This window comes from Castor canadensis, chromosome 10, assembly GCF_047511655.1.
Source record: "Castor canadensis chromosome 10, mCasCan1.hap1v2, whole genome shotgun sequence".
Taxonomy (NCBI): Eukaryota; Metazoa; Chordata; class Mammalia; order Rodentia; family Castoridae; genus Castor; species Castor canadensis.
In genome coordinates, this window is record NC_133395.1 from 124,047,756 (window position 1) to 124,074,222 (window position 26,467).

At 37.7% G+C, this 26,467-nt stretch overlaps 1 protein-coding gene across 13 annotated transcripts in view; it reads left to right on the forward strand.

Moving 5' to 3' along the window:
- The first annotated feature begins 246 nt into the window (after positions 1–246).
- The window catches only part of Slc25a26 (solute carrier family 25 member 26), a 125,044-nt gene continuing 98,823 nt past the window's right edge, over positions 247–26,467 (forward strand). For 2 of the 13 annotated variants that reach the window (XM_074044183.1, XM_074044184.1), the window contains exons 1-3: positions 268–430; positions 3,152–3,308; positions 6,131–6,240. In XM_074044183.1, coding sequence (XP_073900284.1) covers positions 398–430; positions 3,152–3,308; positions 6,131–6,240 — 300 coding nt within the window. In that variant the 5' untranslated portion in view covers positions 268–397. Of the gene's footprint in view, positions 431–3,151; positions 3,309–6,130; positions 6,241–26,467 lie in introns of all 13 variants that reach the window. The other 11 variants (XM_074044179.1, XM_074044174.1, XM_074044176.1 and 8 more) reach the window with 11 other exon arrangements.

Below are 26,467 nucleotides of genomic sequence, written 5' to 3' on the forward strand. Positions count from 1 at the left end.
GACCTTTTGCAGTCCCTCCCTCCACAACAGCCATTCCTCTTTTGGGTTAATAATTCGAATCATTGTACCCTAGGGGCAGGGATCCTCTCGCCTAAATCCTAGCCAGGCTCATTTTCTCGCGAGAGTTCCTACAGCTAGCTGCAACACAATTGGCGGCAGGAAATGGAGGCCGAGAGGAGCCACGAGACTTGGCACGCTGTGACCTCCCCAGGCCCCGCCCCTCTAGCCACGCCCTCCTCCTGGCTGCGTCTGGTGGGTTGCACGTGCAGTTGTTGTGGCTTGACGTAACGAGATCCCGGAAGTCGTTAGTGTAGGTTCCGCCTCCCAGATGGCGGCGCCCGGTGCACCGGTCCACATCCTCCTTCTGCTCAGCCTTTAATTATAGGTTTGCGGGACCATGGACAAGCCGGGGCTCACGGCCTCTCTGGTGGTGAGTGCGGGCCGGTGGGGTGGGTTGTTTGGAGTGATAAGAGGTTGGCACTGGGGCCCGTGGGAGCTTCTTGGCGTAGCCGTCTTCTTCCGGTTTTGCGCGTTGGTCTCTTCTCGGGTCACCAGAAGCGAGGACTGGGAGAGAGCACAGAGCGAAGCCACGTGTGTCCTGTCAAGGAGACTGAAGGAGGACGACCTGACTTCTAGTCGCCTGCATGCTCGTTTTCTGAGAGCGAAAACAGCTTTCATTATGTACATCACTTTGAACTTGGGAATTAAATAAGATATATTTAACTAAAGAACCCCTTATTCAAATCGCTCACAGCCCCTCTGTCCCAGGCTACGGTTGTCATTTTGCTATGTGTATTTTTTTCTGTCTCAGAAAATGTCACATCCAACCGTTCATTCAGCACATACTTAATCTGCTGCTTCTGCGCCAAGTTTAGGCTTGAAGGTCATAATTGAGCACAAAGAGCTGTGCTATGGATAAAGAGCCTGTCAATAGATAGGCTTCTTATTTAACGCCTTTGAAAAAATATGAGAAGCAACACGTTTTAACATCAAAAAGGAAAAGAGCAAGTGCAAAAATCCTTTCTCAAATATTGTGGATCCTCTGTTGTGGAATGCCTGATACGGGAACAGAAACACAGCAGTGATCAAGACAGATTGGCTGGCTGTGTTTTCATTGTGCAGGAGTGGGCAGAGACAAACAATAAACACCATAATTTAAAAAATGCTTCTTTCAGAGCAAATAGAGACCCAGAACCATTTATTGATGTTAAGTAGCTAATGTTGGAGTGCAGGTGTCCAAGATAAAGCGGTGAATAAGCTAGGCCTGCCCCAAAGGGTCAAGTGTTAAGAGTTTTTCTTCTGAACATTCAGTAGTATTACAAAGTGTTTTGTCATCTTACAGTTCTGTGTGGGAAGCTCTGCTATCTCAGAGGTGCCAGGTGAGGGATGTAGGAAGAAAAAGGTGACTGTGCTGGCTTGTACTCTGAAGGATCATAATGTCAGATGTCATAATTAGTATCAAAGTAAAATAAAAGAAAATTATATGGAGGACTCAGGAAATAGCTTTTAATTTTGACTTGGAGCTGGGAATGGCTTTATAAGGAATGGGGTGTTTGGTTGCAGCCATAGAACTTTGGCAGAGGTGTGTGTGTGTGTATAGGGTGGGGGAGTGAGGAGTGTAGTGAGGAGAGTGGTCTGCTGGCAACAAGGGGCATAAGAAGGGCATTCCAGACCTAAACACAGCACAGAAATGAGAGGTAATGTATTCACATGGTTCAGCATTCAAAAGATAGGAAAAGTTAGCAATTCAGTTAAAAACTTAGTATGTAGGAACCACATATAGAGTTTCCACTTTATGGCTTGTCTGGTTTTGATTTACATCTGTAAATGATGCCCTTAGATATGTGTTGACCTTTCTTTGGCACTATCTTTGTGATCATATTTTTCCACATTTCTTTTTTTTTTTCACAAAAGCATATCAGTTTGGAAATATTCTGCATATAGTTCACTATGATGAGGTCCAGACTTTAGTTTTAATTACATTTTAATGTGCAGCTTCTCTTAAGCAATGTGATGTTTCTTGGGAGATGACTAGTTGGAGCCAGCTCCTTAGTTTTGGTCACTTAAATTTAAAATTATCAAAGAATTTTTAAATATAACAAACAGTAGAGAAAATACTATATGAATCCTTGCTGTGTGTGTGAATGTGCGACTTAAAGTTCAAATCTAGATAAAGATTATTAGCTGTTTCAAAATGCAAGTCTCAAAGTAGTATTGCAGATTCACTACTTATTACTTAAAGCAACAAAAATATAACATTCAGGGGAAGACAGGGAACTGGGGATATAATGGAGGTGGTGTACTTGTTTAAAGTACACTGTACACATGTGAAATTATGAAAATAAACCCCATGTGTTATTAATGTATACCAATTCAAAATGCAATGAAAATAAAATAAAAAGATAAAAAAGATTCAGTGTATTTGGAATCTGAATTTGAAGAACTTTTTAAGAGTATCTTTTTTTATAATGTTTATATTTTCCTTTTAACAGATGTCCAAGCATTATAATTTAAATCCGTGTCTAGAATAATACAAAATAGCTTTTCAATATATGTAAAGTGATTATAAGTGAAAAAAAATAGCATTGGGTCTGTTATGAGAAGGTGGCCAAGATAAAATTGTTAAGTGGAATAAACAAAGTACAGAACAGTGTATATTGTGTACCATCTTTTATTTTTAAAAAAGGGAAAAAAATACATCCTCAAATTTGCTTGTATTTGCCTAAAGTAACTGGAAGGTACAGTAGTAAACCAAGAAAAGTGGCTGTTTGCCTGAGGTATTAGGAGACTTTGTACTCTTTACTTTTTTGAGGTTTTTTTTTTTAATGTTAAAAAATGTTTTTGAAACATGTAAGTATATTAAAAGTGAGTCAAAATTGTTTTAAAAATAAGTTAATTCATTAAAATTAATTCAAAAAGTAAATTTAGTTCAAAATTTGCAATTTGTAAATATAGCACAATTATGGTTACTTTTCCAAGAAACTGTTTGAAGTAGAAAGCCTTTTGACTATTGTAAAGAAGTTTGTGGACCAAAAGGTATGAATATATATTTAGAGACTTCTGTCTTCCTGTCCTGTTCCATAAATGGCAGAGAGCTTATTTTATTGTAACCTTTATTTTCTTTTCTTTCCCCTCCAACCTTTTAAAAAAGGCTGGTGGAGTAGCAGGTGTCTCTGTTGACTTGATATTATTTCCTCTGGATACCATTAAAACCAGGCTGCAGAGTCCCCAAGGATTTAATAAGGCTGGTGGTTTTCGTGGAATATATGCTGGCGTTCCTTCTGCTGCTATTGGATCCTTTCCTAATGGTAAACATTATGTTAATATTCTCACTGCTACAAAGGCAAGATAATGGGATTTATTTTCAGCATGGTATGCGATATTGCCTCTAGACAGAATTCCCCATGTGTTTTAGCTTATCTTCTGAATTTATTTTTTCTTTTTAAAATCCATTATTTTGAACCGATAGTATTGTAGATGGTGTTCCAATATGTTTATAATAGAGAAAAGATTAATTTTTAAAATAGGTTTTTGTTGTTAAAATTCCTAGGCAAAATCCTTAAAATATTGCTTTATCATAGATTGTGATTCTATAGAGCCGTGGTTCTCACCCTTGCCTGGACACTGGATCTCTTGTGAGGCTTAGCAGGTTTGATAGTTTCCCAGGTGGTTCCAGAGTGAAGCCAAGTTGTCTGACCACTGCTTTGGAGAGTATGCAAGTGTTGGTTTTTTCAAATACTGGCCTTGTTTTAATTGTTTATTCATGGCCTTTGTGTGTCTGTGTGTGTGCTGAATATTGAATCCAGGGCCACCCCACACATGCCAATAAGCAGGTGATCTACCATTGAACTATATCTCCAGTCCCTAGTAGATGATTCTAGTGGTATTTAAAAGCAAATTAAGTCAACATGGACATCACATGTCCCCAAAATCATGGCTCACTGTGATTCTTAAATTCTGCGGTTTGCTTTCTCTTATTCCAGGATAAATAATGAGAAATTCTTCCCCTTATGCTAACCTGACACTTAAATGCCTGGCCTGTGAACATAGCATTCTCATAAAGATTTTTAGTGGAGAGGGGAAAGAAGTGTTTCCATACTTTTGATTATCATTTCCTTTCATCCTTCCCCCCAGCATTCTAAAGGAGAGCAAAATATTTTGAGGTTATCCTTGAATTTTGTGTATCTTAATACTTGAATAATGGGTTACAAGTTATTATTGGGGACCCACTTGATATAAAGCATGGCTCTAAGTATGGGAGGGGGCATGGGTTTCTCCTGAGTTTGTCCACATTGGAATCACCTGTAGCCCACCCTCAGAGATTATGGCTCAGTTGGTTTCAGATGTGTCCTGGGCATTGGTTGCTTAAAAAAAATTTCAGTGTGACTCTAATATGTGGACAAGTTTGAGAACCTCTGGAATCATAAAGGAATATGCCATAAGTCCCTTACTTTTGGTCACCAGATTTTGTAGTTTTCTCCTTCACTTAGACTCATCATTCCTTAGAATGTTTTCTCTTACATATTGCATGTAAGGGATTGTTGGAGTATTACCTGTAGGGTGTAGGGTACACAATGCTGACATTAAGATCACAGGACTATTTCATAATCTTCCCAGGACTTATGTAATGCATGGAATGTGGTTTTGAATTCATGTGCATGTGTCTGTGGGAAGGTGGTATTCTTTGCCTTACTTTTTTTTTGGCTGTATGAGGGTAAAGAAGTTAAAGCCTAGGGTTTCAGAGATGGCTTTAGTTTTCTACAAATTTGGGGTAAATGGAATTTTTCTTTGTGGCTCCTTTTTTCCTTTTGCTGTTGGTTAAGGTTCTTGTCTGAGTAGAGAACATCACTGTAATCAAGCCTTTTTCCCTTTTTAGAAGAGAATGTACAGAAAGCATAGGTTTTGTGTGTGTGTGTGTGTGTGTGTGTGTGTGTGTGTGTGTGTGTGTGTAGGACAGGTAGAAAAGACTAGGTGTCAGACAGCCCACCTCTTCTTTGCTTTAACTTGCTCAGAGCTATACTTGGAACCCTACCGTGCTATCATTTCCAGCTAGTGGAGCTTTCTGGTGCAGGGAGGGGGGTTAGAACTTAGATTCCTAAAGGACAAGAGTATCCAAAAGTAGCTATAAATTAGACAAGCTTGAGATGGCTGATGTGAAGCCCAGGAAGTTTTGGCACTGTCTTTCCCATTTTTCCCTGGGTTGGGATGATGGTGGTGTGGGTACAGGGGTGCATGTAGAATTTACAGCTGAATGTGCAGAGCTATTGTATCTGTACATTTATTGTGTGGGCCAAAGCGGGAAAAGCTTTGTGAAGAATCACACACGGAAATTGGCCTGCATACTTGAGACTGCTGAATTGACAATTATTCATGTGTTTAACTGTGCTCCTCATTTGGCCTGGTGCATCTTTGTTGACAGCCTGAGGGTCCTTGTAAACTTGTTGACTTTGGAGAAGTTTGGAGAACTGCTTTTCACTCTCCAGCTGTTTTTCTGAGTGTTTGATGTTCTCATGTCCTTCCAAACATGAATTAGTCATTTCTTCATCTTTCATGCCTGATCTTTTATGGAAGTGATAAACATCTTTTGATTAATAATACGTCGAAAGTTATAAATTCCTCCTGTGCAACTATGATTAGTTTATGGTTATGGGGTAGCTTTTGAAAGATTGCTATTTCTGTTTAATTAAATAGTTGATTATTTCCTTGTTAAGTTGAATTGAGAAAGTATAACTTTCTTTTGAGTAACCAGCAATAAAATGATAGACATTTGAGGAGTATGTTTGCATTTTAACCTATTTAAATGTAGCTGATTGTTTTATGACCATATGCAGTGATATTTTGGATCATAGAAACCCATATCATTTTGTAAAGAGTTGACTGAAAAATGTGAAGTCACTTGTCGGTACAGCTTGGCAGTGCTGGGTTTTCTCATAGGTTTCCTAAGGGCTGGGCTCATGTCGTTTGCATTTTTCAAAGTCCAGGGCCAGGCATAAAACCTGGCTTCAGTAAATCCTGTAAAAGTGAGGGTCGAAAGAAGGTGTACATTTATCTTATCTCCTAATTGAATAGTTATTGTCATGCATTATTCAGAAATATTTCTTGTAAAAGACTGACTTATTTTAAATTTTAGCTGCTGCATTTTTTCTCACCTATGAATATGTGAAATGGTTTTTGCACACTGATTCAGCTTCCTGTTTCGTGCCTGTGAAGCACATGTTGGCTGCCTCTGCTGGAGAAGTGGTAAGTAACAAGTTACGTGAATAAATATTTCAGAAATGCAAATCGTGCATGTTTTTGGTACAGATGGTTATTTCATTTGTAAAGTTTAAAATTTTTAAACTGATACAGAAAAAAAAAGTTAAACAATTTTTGTACCTTGTGATAGTTTAATACATTTGTTTATTTGTTTTGGTGCTGGGGATTGAACTTGAGGCCTTGCGCACGCTAGGCAAGCACTCTGCCACTGAGCTGCAACCCTAGTCTTCACTGTGTAATGTTTAAATGAAAGTAAATATATTTATCTTCTTAAATTTATTATTTATTTCTTTATTGTGGAATTTATTTAATTAAAAAAATTTTTTTTTAAAGATAGGATCTTGCTATGTAACCCAGGCTGGCCTTGATCTTAGAATCTTCCTGCCCAGTATACGTGGTGTGTACAACCATGTCTAGCTTTAGCAGATCTTTTATTAATTATAAAAATGATAAAAATCCCAATAAATTTAATGGATTAAACATGACAGTTAAAAGGTTTAGTCTTAGGATAAAAGAAAAATTCAACTGTGCACTATTTACAAGAGTTAGAACTAAAACATAATTACACAGATAGAGATGGAAGAAGATATTCATGTAAGTTGTGTTAGCTTTGGGTCAGTATAAATTGAGTTGGAAGTACTTTTCCAGAAATTCCATCTACAACATTTTTTCAGGTTAGGTTAGCCACAGAGAAATTTGCACAAGATTTATAAGGTGGGAGTGAACCAGCAGCTGTGTTTATGCTTAGAAGGTGGACCTGGGGTCAGGCACTGGTTTAGCTCATGCACCCTGTCACTATTCTTTGCAGGTTCACTTTCTTGGCCTCTGGCCTACAACTTCTTGAGCTCCTGTCTTTTCCTTCAGCTTCTCCAGATTCTGGGTCAAGTTTATAGGGTCTGCAATGAAGAATATTAGCTTTTACTACAGTTCATCTCCTATAGGTTGGTGAGAAATAGATGTCAGTTTCTAGAAATTATGTATTCTCTATTAGTGTTACTTTCAAAACACATAGTCTGGTATTTATGCAATAATAATAGACCCCTAGCCTTGTGATAGGCAGGGCACATAACAGGAATAGCTATACAGGAAAGGAAAGGGTTTTGGTCTATAAGTTGTTTCTCAAACACTGTCTTTTCTTCTGGCCAAGCATGGTGGTACATACTTGTAATCCTAGCACTTGGGAGACTGAGGCAAGAGGATTGCAAGTTCAAGGCCAGCATGGGCTGCATAGTGAGCTTGATACCACCCTGAGCTACATAGTGGGGCCCTGTCTCAAAAATCCAAACAAGCAAACAAACCAAAAAAACTCCCAAACCAAACCATAAAAAATCCTACAAACTTTTTTTCTTTCTGATTGGAAAAGCAATGGTATATGTTTACATCAGAGAACTTGGAAAACAAATCAGCCTTTAGAACATTTATGTAAAAAACAATTGTGATAGGGTATGGTCTTGTTTTTTATGCATTCTTTTTCCTTGGCAAAATTTGGATCGGAGGGCTGAGCATGTAGGGGCATACCTATAATTCTAAATACTGGGGATGTGGAAATAGGTCTGAGGCTGGCTTGGGCAAAAGTTTAAGACTGTATCTGAAAAAAATAAACTCAAGCAAAAAGGGATGGGGATATGGCTCAAGTGGTAGAGACCCTGTCCAGCAAGGGTAAGGTCTTCATTTCAAACCCCAGTACTACCAAAAAAAAGAATATAGTGAATTGGCAGTAAGGAAAAGAGAGGTCTTAAGAGAAAAGTAGAAGTAAATATTACTTTAAGAAGGTAATTTAAAAAAATGGCTTTTTTGAGACAAAATTTGTATACAATTCCCCTATTTAAAGTTTGCAGTGCAGTGGTTTTTAGTCTATTTGTAATTGTACAACAAACACAAGAGTCAGTGTTAGAACATTTTCATACCTAACAAGAAACCCTTGTATCTTTTATCAGTCATTCCTCATTTTACTCCAGACTTCCCTCATAGACAGTCACAAGTCTGTTTTTTGTCTCTTATGATTAGCCTATTCTAGATATTTCATATAAGTGGAACCCTGTAATATTTGGGCATTGTGACTGTCTTCTTTCAATTATCATAGTTTTTTCCAGATTCACCCATACTGTAGCATGTATCAATACATTTCTTTCTTTCTTTTTTTTTTTTGCAAAATATTCCATTATATAGATATGCTGATCTTATGCACTCATCAGTTGGTTTCCACTTTGTGGTTCTTAGGAATAGTGTTGTTGTGGATGTTCATGTGCATGGTTTTGTATGGACATAAGTTTTTTCTTGTCTTGGGTTTATAACTAGGAGTTAAATTGTTGGTCATATGCAAACTGTGTTTTACTTTTTGAGGAACTGACCAGGCTGTTTGATAATGTGACCACCAATTTATGTTCCTACCAGCAATATAAGGGTTTGTCTACTTGCTAAATGTCTAGCAGCTGTCTTGTTGGGGTTTTGATTTGCATTTTCATGATGGCTAATGACTTAGAGCGTCATCTGTTCTTCTTGACTATTCTCATGTCCGCTTTGGAGAACTATTCAGGTCCTTCCTGTCTTATTAAATTCTGCTGTCTTTTTGTTGCTGAGTTGTAGGTGGTTTTTTTTTTTTAAATATATATTCTAGATAGAATTTTCTTACCAGACATATAATTTGAAAACTTTTCCTCCCCTTCTGTGCATTGTCTTTCCATTTTTAAAATATGTGATCTGAGACGCAAGCTTTTAATTTTGAAAATGTCTCATTTATCTATTTTATCTTCTGTTGTGTGTTCTTTTGGCCTCACACTTAAGAAACTGTTGCTTACACAAGGGAGGGGTGAGGATAGGTAAGACACCCAAAAAACTAGATAGCATTTGTTGCCCTCAATGCAGAGAAACTAATGCAGATACTTTAAAGTGACAGAGGCCAATGGGAGAAGGGAACTAGGAACTAGAGAAAAGGTTAGATCAAGAAGAATTAACCTAGAAGGTAACACCCACGCACAGGAAATTAATGTGAGTCAATGCCCTGTATAGCTATCCTTATCTCAACTAGCAGAAACCCTTGTTCCTTCCTATTATTGCTTATATTCTCTCTTCAACAAAATTAGAGATAAGGGCAAAATAGTTTCTGCCTGGTAGCAAGAGGGTAGGCGGGGGAGAGGGAGGAGGTGAGGAGGAAGGGAGGGGGTGGGGGGGAAGGAGGGTGAAATGACCCAAACATTGTATGCACATATAAATAAAAGAAAAAAAAAAGAAATTCTTGCTTAATCCAAGGTTGTAAAGATACACACTGATGTGTTCTTGTAAGAGTTTTATATTTTTAACTCTTAGGCTTAGGTCTTGTATCCATTTTGAGTTTTAATTTTTGTGTATGGTGTGAGGTAGTAGTTTCACTTTATTCTTTTGCATGTGAATAGCCAGTTGTTCCATACCTTTTTTGGAAAGACTTTCTCGTCCATGGAATGGCCATGTCAGTCTTTTCAAAAACCAGTTGATGGTTAGCGTGGTCATACACAGCTGTAATCTTAGCATTTGGGAGGCCAGGGCAGGAGGATTTTGAGTTCCAGGCCAGTCTTGGGTGTATATTGAATCTTTCTTTTTTTTTTTTTTTGGTGGCACTGGGGTTTGAATTCAGGCCTCACACTTGCTAGGCGGGTGCTTTAACTGCTTGAGCCACTCTGCCAGCCCTTGGGGTGGGGGACTGGGGGGGTGGGGGTAGGGAGGGGTATATTGAGACACTGTTTCAAAAAGCCAAAAAGAAAGAAACAGATAAATTCTACAAATCAATTAACCATAGACCTGTTTATTTCTGCGCTCTCAGTTCTATCCCAGTGCCTGTCCTTTTGTCAGCACCACACAGTCTTAGTGTAGCACTGTAGCTTTGTAGTAAGTATGAGAACCATTATGACTTCTCCAACTTTGTTCTTTTTTAATGTTCTGGCTGTGCTGGGTGCCTTACATTTCCATTTGAATTTTAGAATGAATTTGTACATTTCTAGGACTGGAGGCATGGCTCAAATGGTAGAGTGCCTGCCTCGTAAGCATGAGACCCTGAGTTCAAACCCCAGTATTGCCAAAAACCTGAATTACATAAGCTATATTCAAAACAAAATAGAGGCAATTTGTACATTTCTGCAAACAAGGTAGCAGGAAGTCTGAGATGTATTATACTGAATTGTAGATTAATTTAGGGAGTATTACTGTCTTAGCGATACTGCTTCCAATTCCATGTGTTGGAATTGATAACCCTCCAGTTCTGAAAACAGACACACAAGATTCAGAAAATCTTGGCAAGGCAATTTCTCTTGATCAAGAGGGTGCAAGCATGTGCTCACTCCAGCTGCACAAACACGAAAGCACAAAATGGCTGACCGTGGGTCCTCCTTATATCTGTGACGCAGTCGTACCTGTTCCTCACCTGGGATTTGTCCAGGTCAGAGGTTCACAATTTTTCCCAATTGGCTAAAAGGATTGGGGGATGGGTTAGGCATGCAGTTTGGTGGGCAATGGAGTTGTACAGGAATCCGGAAGAAGAATCAAGGACCCTTTAAACATGCAAGTCACTTAAGATGTCGAAGTGAGGAATTTTTAAGTAATTTAAGAGAGTAGCAAATACTTTGATAAAAAAGATCCTTTTTCTTACACATGCAAATTTGTCCTTCCATTTGTTTAGGTTTTCAATTTCTTTCAACAATGCTATGTACTTTTAGAGTGTAAGCACTGCACTTCTTTCATTAATTTATTCTTAAGTAATTTATTTTTGATGCTATTGTACTTGAATTTTTAAATTTCATTTTCAGTTAATTCACTGTTACCATATAAAAATAAATTGATTTTTGTATTTTACCTTATATCCTGCAACTTTGCTGGATTCATTTATTCTAAAAATTTTTTACTGGATTCTTCAGGGTTTTTTATATACAAAATCATACCATCTATAAATAGTTTCCATTCTTCCTTCTCATCTGTATGCCTTACCTTTTTGATTTTTTATCCCCCTTTTTTGGCCTGCTTCCTTTGGTTGGAGGCCCCAGTAGAATGTTAAATAGAACTGGTGAGAGCAGATAATCTGGTCTTATTATTGATCTTAGGGGGAAGACACTCGTTCACCAAGCAAGATGTTAGATGTGAATTTTTCATAGATGCTCCTTATGAGATTGTGGAAGTTGACTTTTATTCCTGGTTTCTTCAGTGATTTATTTATTTTTAAATCATGAATGAGTGTAGAATTTTGTGAAATGCCTTTTCTGCTTCTCTGAGAGATCATGTGCTTTTTTTTGTGATTTATTTTGATGTATTGATGAAGGCATGCCCCAGTGACTAACTTCTTCCAACTAGACTGTACCTCCAAATAGCCCATTCAACTATAAACTCATCAATGGCCATAACATTATACAATATGTTTTATATTGCTGAATTTGGTTTGCTAATATTTTGTTGAAGATTTTTATTTCCTTATTTATATGAGTTTGTAGTTTTCTTTTTTGTGATATCTTTTCCTGGTTTTAATATCAAGATTATTCTGGCCTCATAGAAAGAGTTGGGAAATGATAAGATAATAGTTTGTTTAAAGGCTATCTTAGGGACTAGGGTTGTAGCTCAGTGGTAGAAAGCTTTTATTACCTAGTATGTGCAAGGCCCTGGGTTCCACTCCTAGCTACACAGGCACACACACACACACACACACACACACGTATGCATGTACACACACATACAAAGAGAGGTTGTTTTAGAGAAATGTAGTGTAATTATTTCATTTTGGTTTTAAAAATGTATGAAAGTATGGAAAATCTAGGAGAAATGGAATTATGGAGGAAACAGTCTCAGCTCTAAAGAAAAGCAAGTCTATTCTTGTTCATGTGAGAATTTGAATGGTTGAGGTTGTGATGAAAAAAAATGACCTCTAGCCCTTTTTGGTATTTTTGCATTTAACCTAATTATTTTTATATATCTGGGTCATATAACACTTTATACTTTGCTATTACTGTAAAGTGAATTTCTTGGACAAAGAAATGAGTTATTTCTTTTAGCTGTATTATTTATTTATTTACTGATGGTCCCAAAGGTTGAACTCAGGGCTTTGAGTTCAACTTATGCGTTGTAATAAGTAATAAGCATAAGTGCTACTTATGCGTTTGAGCCATGCCTCCAGCCCAGTGTATATATATATGTATGTATTTTTGTCAGATGTCTCACTATACGTAGCCCGGACTGGCCTGGAACTCAGGATCATCCTTCCTAAGCCTTCTGAGTGCTGAGATTACAGGCATGCACCAGTACATCTGGTCTTTAAAAATGATTTTGTGGAGCCCAAATTAACTTTAGATTCTAAAATAAAATTGTTTTCACCATTTGCTGCAGTTGTAAAAGTTATGGGTCTAGCAATACAATAATTTTTTTTTTTTTTTGCAGTACTGAAATTTGAAGTCAGGGCTTTGTGCTTGCTAGGCAGGGATTCTACCACTTGTGCCATGCCTCAAGCCTAACATATATCGATGTTGAATTTTAATCAACTAAAAATTCATTTACAGTTTATTATGTTGAAAATAATATGCCAGATTTATGAAGTTTATGGAGATGTTGGTTTTATTACTCTAATGATCTTTGAACATTCTGTAAAACCTTCTCAATGCTGTTCAAAATCAGTTTTTCAATAAATGCTTGCGAAAGAAATAACCCTTTTGTGTTTTAGTAACTTGTTTCTGTTTCGTAGAACACAAATTTTTGGTTTCAGATTCATGCAAACGTGATTGCTAAAAATAGGAGAAACAGGTGAATTTAGAGAAAATACATTTTCTTTTCTTTTTTTTCTTAGTATATATTCATTGTACAAGGGGGATTCATTGTGACAGTTCCAAGTGGACTTACATTATACATTGGTTAGATTACCCCCACTGCCCCTCCCCCTCAACCCTCTCTCAGAAAATACATTTTCATATGTAAAATAAAAAGATCAGAAAGGCATAGAATCCTAGAAATAAGAGGTAGTTTAGTGGGGTCATTATTCTGTAACACATTTGCTTTGATATAAGCTTATTTTGCAGAGAGGTCCTCAGAAACAATACCATATTTTGTTGGTATTATGTATGTCCACAGTCACTTTGTAGTAGCAACTGTGGAAGCAACTCAGAAAGAAAAGAACACTGCCAGAGTCATAACCGTCCCCGTACTACCAGCTTCATTAAATCCTAGTGATGAGTCAGTACAACTGTAATTACAGCCTTCTCCCGTATGCTTGCAGTTTGGAACACAGTAAACTCGGCCAAATAAGATTTAATACATAACCAAAGCAAGATGAGTCACATTTGTGCTGTTTTTATTAGGAACTTTGCTTTACCAATTCTCTAAATCCCACCTCAGTTATTTTACAACTCACTTTTTTGTCACACAGAATAAGGTCCATGAGAAGCAGAATTCATAATTAGGTCCAAAGTTGGGGCTGGTTTCATTTAGTAGTATGGATATAATATGTAATATTATGTATTAGAGCAGTAGTGATTTTTTTTTTTAAGGTTTTCTGGTTTGACTTTTCTTGTATCTTATCCTACTTTTTGCTTTGTTCATGTCATTTTCAGAAGTAAAAGAACACTGAAAGTAGCCAAAAGTAGCTGCTGTGAATTTAATGTCTGTGCATGGGTGACATGAGATATCCTCACACATAGATGCTGGTAGACTATCCTTTTCAAGTCTCTTTTTTGGTCCCATTCTTACTTGAATTATGTCATATTTTTTAAATGTCTTTCTGACAGCTAACAAAACTTTTCCAGGGTGGCCCAAGGCGTACCTGCTTTAGAACTAATTTCCTGCATAACTGGTCACAAGTGAAGGTTTTTGGTGATGGCACTGGGGGTCCTGTGTTATAAATGAGATTCCTAGATGACTGTGTGATTCACTGCGGTTTAAGTACTGCTGATTGAGGATTATCAGAAATTTAATTTATACCCAGTAGCAAGTACTTTAATCATATTGACTCAGTGGACTCCAACAGTAGAAGTGTCACATGTACGTCAAACTTGTCATTCCTTTGATTTTCCTCAGAGTCACATATTTTAGACCTACTAAAAACTTTAATAGACTGATTTTTAAATTTCTAAACAACTTTGTGTACAATTAATATATAAAACATTTGCATATCTAGCAAAGCACTTGATGATTTAGAGAGATCTGTATGTAGAGGTATTATTTTTGAGAGTGGTATACTACTTGGACGTGTAGATTGGGGGTTTACCAAAGTTCAAGTAAGCGTTACAGCCCATGCTGTTGTAGAGCCTTGTAGATACATGCACCTTGTGTTAAGGTTGACCTACTGTATAATAAGGTCAGTGGACTCCTTTGTACTACAGTCCATTCATGGATCTTATTGGATTCCAAATATGGTTAAGCTTCCCACCAAACTGGCTGCTTATGTGATGAGGTGCATTGATGATGTGAGGTGTAGTTGTCACTGACAAAGCACAGAGCATGTGTTATTGTTAGTGCAGCTTTAAACTATTTTGTTTGTGCTGTTAATACCATATTTGAAAATGAATATGTAATGTTCTTTATTGGCCTTTTCCAAGATGAACCACTGAGCAAGGTAATTAGAGAAAGACTGTTAACTTTTGAAATGTATTTTATCTTTTGAATTAATTGTGATAGATTTTGAAATAGTCACAGATTAACACAGATTAAGTCTTGTTTGCAGTTGTAATGTTTTGCTAAACTCTTGCATAGTTGTGTAATTGAGTCGTAGGGGATAGGTTGAGTAGAAAGTAAGATACCGAAACTCATAGTACTGCTGCAGATGGAAAGTGCTAGTGTGTAAAAGTGAATGGAGGTAGAAGTGTTTGGGTGTTACCAGGAAATGTGTTACAGTTAGACCACTCTCAAGTCAAACAGGCACTTTTCTTTTAGATGCCTCATAGCACATCCCTGTGCTAAGGGGAACTGTTACCATGTTTTCCTGTCTCTGGACTTTTCAGTGTGTCTGGCATTCAATACGTGATGCAGGCTGACTTTAATTCCTTAAGACTGTAAGCCGTAAGAAGTATACAAAAATTATCTCAACAATATAAAAAGTAACTTCTTTTCTATTAACATCTTTTAAATCTTTTCTTTTCATATCCATATGAAAAGTCCTCATAAAAGAGTCTGTTCCTCTCTAGGACTCCTTGATTCCTTGTTTGTCACAGGCTGTTTTTGTTTAGCTCATCTTAGTTACATCTATTGTTTTTGTTGTCCTTGCCTGTGGTATTCTTGCCTGGCAGTATGGATTTAGATGTGAAGTCCTTCATGTGTCTAGGATTGAGGGTAGAATGACAGAGGTGCTATGAGGGGCTTTCCATCTAGAGCAGATGAACACATGTGTGCATTAAAGTACTACAGGTGCTTTAAGGAAGAGAAGTACAACGTCCTTCTTTGAAGTGAGAGTGTGAAGGTAAGGAATGGTTGGTTTTGTCTTGATTGGGGTGGGTGGATGGGTGTTGATTTGGAAAAGGCCTCACTAAATAATCTTTGAGCCACATTTAATAATAATAAAAGCAATAATAATAATAACAACTACTAGTATTATTGTTAATGGGACTGGGGTTTTTGAACTTAGGGCTTTGTGCTTGCAATGTAGGCACTGTACCACCAGTCCACTTTGCTCTGGTTGTTTTGGAAATGGGGACTCACCAGTTTATTTGCCTGGGCTGGCCTCAAGCCACAATCCTTCTGATCTCAGCCTCCCAAGTAGCTAGGGTAATAGGCGTGAGCCTCTGGCACCCAGCTAATTAATTTATTTTTACAATAAATTTTGTTTTGTACATTTGTGTACATGTTATAGATACATATAGGTAGTCAAATATAATTTTTTTTCATTTTTCTTTTATTATTCATATGTGCATACAAGGCTTGGTTCATTTCTCCCCCCTGCCCCCACCCCCTCCCTTACCACCCACTCCGCCCCCTCCCTCTCCCCCCCCAATACCCAGCAGAAGTCAAATATTATTGTAGTGAAGCAAATTAATACACGCATCTTCTCCTCACAGTTAACTCATTTTCCTTCCTCCACAAGAGCAGCTAAAACCTACTCATTTAGCAGGAGTTTCAACTGTAGTGTACTTTTACTACATAGGTTTTAGAATGGGGTGGTTTTTTGGGTGGGTGAGTGCAAGAAGGGGTCTAGCAGTTGTGAAAAGACTCTGTTAATATTTCAGGTTCGGTTGGAGTGTGGGTGATGGGGTTATTGTGAGGTGAGGGGGATCTTGCCTGCTGTAGTGAAGAGCTTGACTTTTCTTCTTTGAGGGCCTACACAGAGCAGAATCGTGGTTGTCAAAAAGGTTGTATGCTGCTGGGTGTGGTGATGCATGCCTGTCATTCTAGCACTCAGGAAGCTGAAGCTGGAGGATTGCAAGTTTGAGGCCATCCTGGGCTATATAGTGAGTTCATGGCCAACCCGGATTACATAGTGAGACCCTGTCTCAAAACAAAGCAACAATAACAAACCAACAACAACCACCAAAAGAAAAAAAAGAGTGAAAAGAACAAAAGGTCATCTGACAGCTGTGTGAAGTTGTGACTATGGTAATCTCCAGGAGAGATTGCCAGAGTAGAGGCAGGGAGATGAAGAGAAAGAAAGTTCAATTATGACTAAAGAGGTAGAATTGACAGGAAAATGATAATATTTCACAAGCCCTTCCAAAACATTTCTTCAGTGCATTTTTTTGTGTGGCCAGCTTGGATTCTCAGCAGTTAACTGAGCTAAATTCAGTAAGCATATCCCATGTTTCCAGCTGTCCCAGCTATCTGAAGCTGAGCACGAAGAAGGAAAGGAAGGAGAGAGGGTTTGGAGTGGGCAAGGGTCAGGGCTTGCCCTGGCTCCCCTTGGCTGTGTTTCTTAGTAACCCTTTTTTTTATGGTCTGTGTCTGAATATGCTGAAGGCTCCTCAGGGATGGGGGGGACATCTACCATGTGTCTTAACACATGGTAGATGTCCATGTTAAGGGCACTCATCTTTTCTTTTTTTTATTATTCATTTATTCACATGTGCATACATTGTTTGGGTCATTTCTCCCCCCCTGCCCCCCTCCCCCACCCTCTTCTCCCTTCTCCCCTCAGTTCCAGGCAGGTCCTGTTCTGCCTTTATCACTAATTTTGTTGAAGAAAAGAGATAAGCCTAATAAGGAAGAGAAAAGGTTTTTGCTAGTTGAGTTGAGGATAGCTATACAGAAATATTCCTAGCATTGCTTTTGTGTACACGTGTTATGACCCATGTTGATTCATCTCTAACTGATCTTTACCCTGGTTACTGATCCCCTTCTCATGATAACCTCTGTTGCTTTAAGGTTTCTATATTAGCTCCTCTGGAGTGGGGACATCAAACGCTTTCATGTTTTGGGTTTTCTGCCTAATTTCTATATCACCCAAATGTGCTCTCACCTTATCATGTGATCCAAGTCCAACCACCATTGCTGCATTTGCCCTGGATCTAAAGTCCGCATGTGAGGAAGAACATATGATTTTTGGTCTTCTGAGTTTGGCTGACATCACTCAGAATCATGTTCTCTAGTTCCATCTATTTATCTGCAAATGATATGATTTCATTCTTCTTCATGGCTGAGTAAAATTCCATTGTGTACAAGTACCACGTTTTCTTGATCCATTCTTCAATAGTGGGGCATCTTGGATGTTTCCATAACTTGGCTATTGTGAATAGCGCCACGAAAAACATGGGTGTGCAGGTGCCTCTGGAGTAATCTGTGTTGTATTTCTTTGGGTATATCCCCAGGAGTGGGATTGCTGGATCATATGGCAGTTCTATGTTTAAATTTTTAAGGAGTCTCCAAGTTTTTTTCCAGAGTGGTTGTACCAGCTTGCATTCCCACCAGCAGTGGATTAGGGTTTCCCATCATCTTTTCTTAATACACGATGCTGCATCCATTCAAGTGGTATTGATTCATGATCTAGGACAGTGTCTTTCATTAGATGAGAGGGAAGGAAAGCTCTGTGTTGGCTTTTTATCTGTTTTTGGAACACAATTAAGTTGAGTTTGATAGAAACAACATGATTTTCATACAGGATGTTGAAGTTGAAGGAACCATATTAGGCCACAAGAGAGTAATTCTTGTCATTTATTACCACTGTGTTGTAAACAGGGGAAACTTAGTCCTTCTCTTAAAGGACCAAATCACTGAAGGAAGTTAGGATTAGCCACTTCTGGGTGAGCCTGAACTTTCTCAGCGATAAATCTTTGTTTTTTAAAAATGGTGGTTTCTTAAGATTAAAGTTCTTGGTAGCATGATGAATTAATGACAGTGGCATAAATATGCTTTGATTCAGGTGCTTCTTGTATGTGTAGCACTGCATGCAATGTGTACTCAGAAACAGTAGAAATTTTCATCCCTGTTTTTGAGGAACTTATAAATAACTGGTTGAATCCATTTGTTGAATAACTAGGGACTGTCTTGAGGCCCTCTGTAAGATGGCTGTATAGTGTGGACCATTGGCTGTTGAGTTATGCAGATGTGACTCGTCCATGTGTAGACTCATCCATAGACAAGTCACATCTGCGGTGTATGCTCTTGTGTCTAGAGATGATTTACTTCACTGAGCCATTGTCTTCACTATCTAAGGAAACAGGATTGATGCTACCCCATACACAGTTCTTACAGGGATGAGATGATGCAACACTTAAGTGCTCACCCTGTGTCGCATGCATATGTCCAATAAATGGTGGCCTAGTCCTATGTACACACATTGCCCTGTGTCATGTTTTTAGACTTATAGTATTGAGAAGGTTACTGGGTCATAGATGAAAGAATTCAAATTCAAAATAGTTTAGTGAGTTGCTCAAGATTTCCTAGCTACAATAAAACACCATTTATTGCCAGGAACAACAAATCAGTTTAAGAATTCAAATCATTCTAGGTTTCTTAAGAAACAAAAGGCCAGGCTGTTGATTACTGCTATAGGCAAAATCCCCCTCCCCCCAAACCTAAAACTGTGTTACCTTACTTGGCAAAAGGGGTTAGGCAGATGTGATTAAGTAACCCGATACGGGAAGAATTTCCTGAATTTTCCAGATGGGCCCAGTGCAATCACAAGATCCTCATACCATTTAAGCTGCTGGCTTAAATATGGAGGGAGGGGTCACAAACCAGGAATGCAGGTGACTCCTTTGTAGCCTATGGAAGGCATGTTGCCTGATGTCTTGGTTTTAGCTCAGGAGGATCCATTTTTCAGTTCATGTAAAAATGTACTGTAGCAAATTGCCACTAAGTATATTACAGCAGCACCATTACAGTCTGCTCCACTTTCAGGTTTTAATACTGGTAGAATCTGTAAATCCATGCCTGGGGCATTTGTTATATTTTGTAAAACTGTGGCTCATTTCTATTATGGAAAGGTATAGAACTGAAGAAGCCACTTTAGGCTTACCTCTTGGGTTGTATAAAGTTCTGTGAACAATTTTTACACACAAGGCCTAAAAGATAATGTAACGATTTTCTTCAAGAAGACTGTTTGTCCACTTGGTATATAGTCTGGGTTACCAGGGACAGCAGTGCTTATGACAGGAAGAAAAGACTGATACCTATGGAAATTTATGTTTTTTCCTCATAATACATAGTGGCTATTTGTGTAAGTGGAAGGACTCTTGAAGAGATGGTCTATAAACTTATGCCCTAAAAGAAGTAGCTAAATTTTATTTTTTAAATTTTTTTGCTTTTGTTATTTTTCTTTTTTCTTAATTAAAGAAGTAATTTATTATTGAGACTATAACTTTTCAGGTACATAATTTTTTTTTCCACCAACCTTTTCTGTGATGAGTTTTTCTTTTTATTTCTTTCTTTCTTTCTTTTTTATTATTCATATGTGCATACAATGCTTGGGTCATTTCTCCCCCCTGCCCCCACGCCCTCCCTTACCACCCACTCTGCCCACTTCCTCTTCCCCTCACCCCCTCGATACCCGGCAGAAACTATTTTGCCCTCATCTCTAATTTTGTTGAAGAGAGCGTATAAGCAATAATAGGAAGGAACAAGGGTTTTTGCTGGTTGAGATAAGGATAGCTATACAGGGAGTTGACTCACATTAATTTCCTGTGCGTGTGTTACCTTCCAGGTTAATTCTTTTTTGATCTAACCTTTTCTCTAGTTCCTGGTCCCCTTCTCCTATTGGCCTCAGTTGCTTTTAAGGTATCTGCTTTAGTTTCTCTGCATTGAGGGGAACAAATGCTAGCTAATTTTTTAGGTGTCTTACTTATCCTCATATCTCCCTTGTGTGCACTCGCTTTTATCTTGTGATCAAAGTTCAGTCCCCTGTTGTGTTTGCCCTTGATCTAATGTCTGCATATGAGGGAGAACATACAATTTTTGGTCTTTTGGGTCAGGCTAACCTCACTCAGAATGATGTTCTCCAATTCCATCCATTTACCAGCGAATGATAACATTTCGTTCTTCTTCATGGCTGCATAAAATTCCATTGTGTATAGATACCACATTTTCTTAATCCATTCGTCAGTAGTGGGGCATCTTGGCTGTTTCCATATCTTGGCTATTGTGAATAGTGCCGCAATAAACATGGGTGTGCTGGTGCCTCTGGAGTAACCTGTGTCACATTCTTTGGGGTATATCCCCAAGAGTGGTATTGCTGGATCATATGGGAGATCAATGTCCAGCTTTTTAAGTAGCCTCCAAATTTTTTTCCAGAGTGGTTGAACTAGTTTACATTCCCACCAACAGTGTATGAGGGTTCCTTCCCCCGTCCCCCCGCCCCCCCCCCGCATCCTCGCCAACACCTGTTGTTGGTGGTGTTGCTAATGATGGCTATTCTAACAGGGGTGAGGTGGAATCTTAGCGTGGTTTTAATTTGCATTTCCTTTATTGCTAGAGATGGTGAGGATTTTTTCATGTGTTTTTTTGGCCATTTGAATTTCTTCTTTTGAGAAATTTCTGTTTAGTTCACTTACCCATTTATTTATTGGTTCATTAGTTTTGGGAGAATTTAGTTTTTTAAGTTCCCTATATATTCTGGTTATCAGTCCTTTGTCTGATGTGTAGCTGGCAAATATTTTCTCCTACTCTGTGGGTGTTCTCTTCAGTTTAGAGACCATTTCTTTTGATGAACAGAAGCTTTTTAGTTTTATGAAGTCCCATTTATCTATGCTATCTCTTAGTTGCTGTGCTGCTGGGGTTTCGTTGAGAAAGTTCTTACCTATACCTACTAACTCCAGAGTATTTCCTACTCTTTCCTGTATCAACTTTAGAGTTTGTGGTCTAATATTAAGATCCTTGATCCATTTTGAGTTAATGTTGGTATAGGGTGATATACATGGATCTAGTTTCAGTGTTTTGTAGACTGCTAACCAGTTTTCCCAGTAGTTTTTATTGAAGAGGCTGCTTTTTCTCCATCGAATGTTTTTAGCGCCTTTGTCAAAAACAAGTTGGTTATAGTTGTGTGGCTTCATATTTGGGCCCTCTATTCTGTTCCTCTGGTCTTCATGTCTGTTTTTGTGCCAGTACCATGTTGTTTTTATTGTTATTGCTTTGTAATATAGTTTGAAGTCGGGTATCGTGACATCTCCAGCATTGTTCTTTTGACTGAGTATTGCCTTGGCTATTCGTGGCGTCTTGTGTTTCCATATAAATTTCACGGTAGATTTTTCAATGTCTTTAATGAATGTCATTGGAATTTTGATGGGAATTGCATTAAACATGTAGATTACTTTTGGGAGTATCGACATTTTTACTCTGTTGATTCTACCAATCCATGAGCATGGGAGATCTCTCCACTTTCTATAGTCTTCCTCAATCTCTTTCTTCAGAAGTTTATAGTTTTCCTTGTAGAGGTTTTCACATCTTTTGTTAGGTTTACACCTAGGTATTTGATTTTTTTTTAGGCTATTGTAAATGGAATTGTTTTCATATATTCTTTTTCAGTTTGTTCATTATCCGTGTGTAGAAATGCTAATGATTTTTCTATGTTGATTTTATATCCTGCTACCTTGCTGTAGCTATTGATGGTGTCTAGGAGCTTCTGAGTAGAGTTTTTTGGGTCTTTAAGGTATAGATCATGTCGTCTGCAAATAGGGATATTTTGACAGTTTCTTTACCTATTTGTATTCCTTTTATTCCTTCTTCTTGCCTAATTGCTCTGGCTAGGAATTCCAGTACTATGTTGAGTAGGAGTGGAGATAGTGGGCATCCTTGTCTAGTTCCTGATTTTAGAGGGAATGGTTTCAGTTTTTCTCCGTTAAGTATAATGCTGGCTGTAGGTTTGTCATATATACCTTTTATAATGTTGAGATACTTCCCTTCTATTCCTAATTTTCTTAGAGCTTTTATCATGAAATGGTGTAGATCTTATCAAAGGCTTTTTCTGCATCTATTGAGATGATCAAGTGGTTTTTGTCTTTGCTTCTGTTAATGTGGTTTATTACGTTTATTGATTTTCATATGTTGAACCACCCCTGCATCCCTGGGATGAAGCCTACTTGGTCGTGGTGAATAATCTTTTTGAGGTGTTGTTGAATTCAGTTTGCCATTATTTTGTTGAGGATTTTTGCATCAGTGTTCATTAAGGAGATTGGCCTATAGTTCTCCTTTTTGGAGGTGTCTTTGCCTTTTGGGATAAGTGTAATACTGGCTTCATAAAATGTGTTAGGCAGTTTTCTTTCCCTTTCTATTTCATGGGGCAGTTTAAGGAGGGTTGGCATCAGTTGTTCTTTAAAGGTCTGATAGAATTCAGCAGAAAATCCATCATGTCCTGGACTTTTCTTTTTGGGGAGGCTCCTGATTGCTGCTTCAATTTCATTTTGTGATATAGATATATTCAGGTGATTAATTTCCTCTTGGTTCAGTTTTGGATGATCATATGTATCTAGAAATCTGTCCATTTCTTTTAGATTTTCAAATTTATTTGAATATAGGTTCTTGAAGTAGTCTCTGACAATTTCCTGGACTTCCATGGTGTATGTTGTTATCTCCCCTTTTGCATTCCTGATTCTACTAATTTGGGTTTTTTCTTTCCTCATTTTAGTCAGGTTTGCCAGAGGTCTGTTGATCTTGTTTATTTTTTCAAAGAACCAGCTTTTTGTTTCATTAATTCTTTGTATGGTTTTTTTGTTTCTATTTTGTTGATTTCAGCTCTTATTTTCGTTATTTCTCTCCTATTTGTTTTGGGATTTGCTTGTTCTTGTTTTTCTAGGAGTTTGAGATGTATCATTAGGTCATTGATTTTGGGATCTTTCAGTCTTTTAAATATATGCACTCATGGCTATAAACTTTCCTCTCAGGACTGCCTTAGCTGTGTCCCATTGGTTCTGGTAGGTTGTGTTTTCATTTTCATTGACTTCCAGGAACTTTTTAATTTCCTCTTTTATTGCATCGATGACCCATTGTTCATTAAGTAATGAGTTATTCAGTTTCCAGCTGTTTGCGTCTTTTTTGTCTTTACTTTTGTTCTAGTTTTATTGCATTGTGATTAGATAGTAAGCACGGTATAATTTCTATTTTCTCATATTTGCTGAGGCTTGCTTTGTGCCCTAGGATATGATCTATTTTGGAGAAGGTTCCATGGGCTGCTGAGAAGAATGTATATTGTGTAGAAGTTGGATGAAATGTTCTGTAGACATCAAGTAGGTCCATTTGATCTATTGTATATTTTAGATCTTGAATTTCTTTATTGATTTTTTCATTTGGATGACCTATCTACTGATGATAATGGAGTGTTAAAGTCTCCCACAACGACTGTGTTTGAGTTAATATATGCTTTTAGGTCTTTCAGGGTATGTTTGATGAAATTGGGTGCGTTGACATTGGGTGCATATATGTTGATATTATTTTCCTTTTGGTCTGTTTCCCCTTTTTTTAGTATGGAATGTCCTTGTTTATCTCATTTGATCAATGTAGGTTTGAAGTCTACTTTGTCAATGGTAAGTATTGCTACTCCTGCCTGTTTTCGGGGGGAATTGGCTTGGTAAATCTTCTTCCAGCCTTTCATCCTAAGCCTATGCTTATTTCTGTCGGTGAGATGGGTCTCCTGTAAGCAACAAATTGTTGGGTCTTCCTTTTTAATCCATTTTGTCAAACGGTGCCTTTTGATGGGTGAATTAAGTCCGTTAACATTAAGTGTTAGTACTTACAGGTTTGTGGTGCTTCCTGTCATTTAGTTGTCTTAGTTGTTTGAAGGTTTGATTGTGTGTACCTAAGTTGAGGTTACTGACTACTTTCTTGCTTTTTCTTTTCCTGTAGTTTGGTGCTGCCTGTCCTTTCATGGTTATGTTGGGTTTCACTTTCTATGTGCAGAATCCCTTGAAGAATCTTTTTTAGTGGTGGCTTTGTGTTCACATATTGTTTTAGTTTCTGCTTTTATTGCTCCATCTATTTTGAATGATAATTTTGCTGGGTAGAGTATCCTGGGGTTGAAGTTATTTTCATTCAGTGCCCAGAAGATCTCACCCCACGTGAAGTAGCTAAATTTTAAAGAGGCAGGATTTACACATTACACTTGGTTTATGAGAAAGTGCAATTCCTTATATAACCAGAAGATGGTAGCCCTGACACACAAATGAAAGTTTAGTTGTAGAGGTGTTTCATTTTAAGTAGTAGTATAGAAAGATATGCTAAGTATTCTTAATTTGAAACCTGCTTTCTCAAAAGAATTTTGGGACTTACAAAAAGACTGTGGAATAAAATACAAGTAAACTTTGAATTTCAAAAACTTCAGTATTACGAGTAGTCTCCATGACCCCCTTGTAGTAATTTGCCATAATGAGTTTGTTCTGCAAAGTCCAGCGTACATTTTACTTTGAATGTGACTAAGCTTTGATTGGCTTTGTATAGCAGATTGTCAGGTTCCTGTTGAATATTCTAGAGTTGCCAATTGAAATATGAAAATTTCGCTAATGTTAAACTCTATAAGTCTAATAAGTATGTTTAAATATGATATAGTGTAAGTGAAAAGTAATTTTGGAGACTGTAACAAAAAGATTTAGATTTTACCTTTGCTTCCTATGCCAGGTACCTCTCTATCCTCAGATTGATTTACATATAGAATGCTTACTAACTAGCTTCTGATATCAGAAGAATGTTTATTTTGCTGATTCAATTTGTTATATTAGGTCTTAAATCAGATAGTTTTTTGGCAGGGTGGTATGGGAATTGTGCTCAGGGTCTTCTACTTGCCAGTCAAATGCTCTACCACTTGAACCATGTCCCCCAATCCTTAAATCAGTTAATGTTTTTATAAAATAAATGGACGTAGTTGGGAAAAAGGTACATTAACCTAAGGTACCAATGGGCCAGTGTCTTTAATGAACATTTCCATAGCAAGAGGACAGAAGTGAGATTGTAAAACTCTGGCAGTTGATGTATTAGAGATTTAGAACTTGGCTGTGGCAATGGAAGAACCAGAGATTTTAGCAGTATCCATCTCTTTCTCTCTTTTCTTCCTTTGAGTCCCTTCAGTCATTTCACCTAAGTGATGGTAATGTGCTCTGTAATTTATTACTTTCAAACTGTTGGTCTTATGATTTATAGTTTTGCATCTTTGTATTTTGTTTAATAAATATTACAAGGACACATTCAGCTCTATTGCAACAGCCAGTGAACTTTCAGAAAAGTTTTTCTTTATGTCAGAGAAAGAAAAGTCTTGGTAACAACATCAGTATTAAATCAAAAAGATAATCTGTAGTTTATTACATTGTCGGTACTAATTATAACAAGTCCAGCATTCCATCTGAATGTATTTTCTTTATGGAAAGCCTTGATTGTCTTGTGTCTTGATACAACTTTTAACAGAAAGTGTCCTTGGGTTTCATGAAAATGCCCCATTCCTGTGTCAGGCTCATTCTGAGCCCCAGATGTGTGAGCTCTGGGAAAAAACGCTCTTTCACAGGAGACCTCCAGATGACATTACCTTTATTTCTTTTCTTAGAACCACAGTACTGTAATGTGGTTTTGTTCTTGTGCAGTGAAATACTCTGTTGTAGCTCAAATTCAAATCTCAGAAAGATCAGAGTTAATTGGAAACCAAGTGGAAGGCACCTTGAGGTACTGGTGAAACACACGAAGGTATTATTTTCTAGCCTCTCTCCCAGAATGTAAGGAAGCCATGCTGGGTGCTTTGTACCCCTTCAGTCAGTCGGATTGCTTTTCATCTGAGAACCTTTTCAGAGTTTTTCTTCTGCATCTGTATTTTTAAGAAATAAAAACATAATATAAGAACATGGAGGGTTATGAAGCATGAAGTTCCATAAATATTTATGCCAAACCT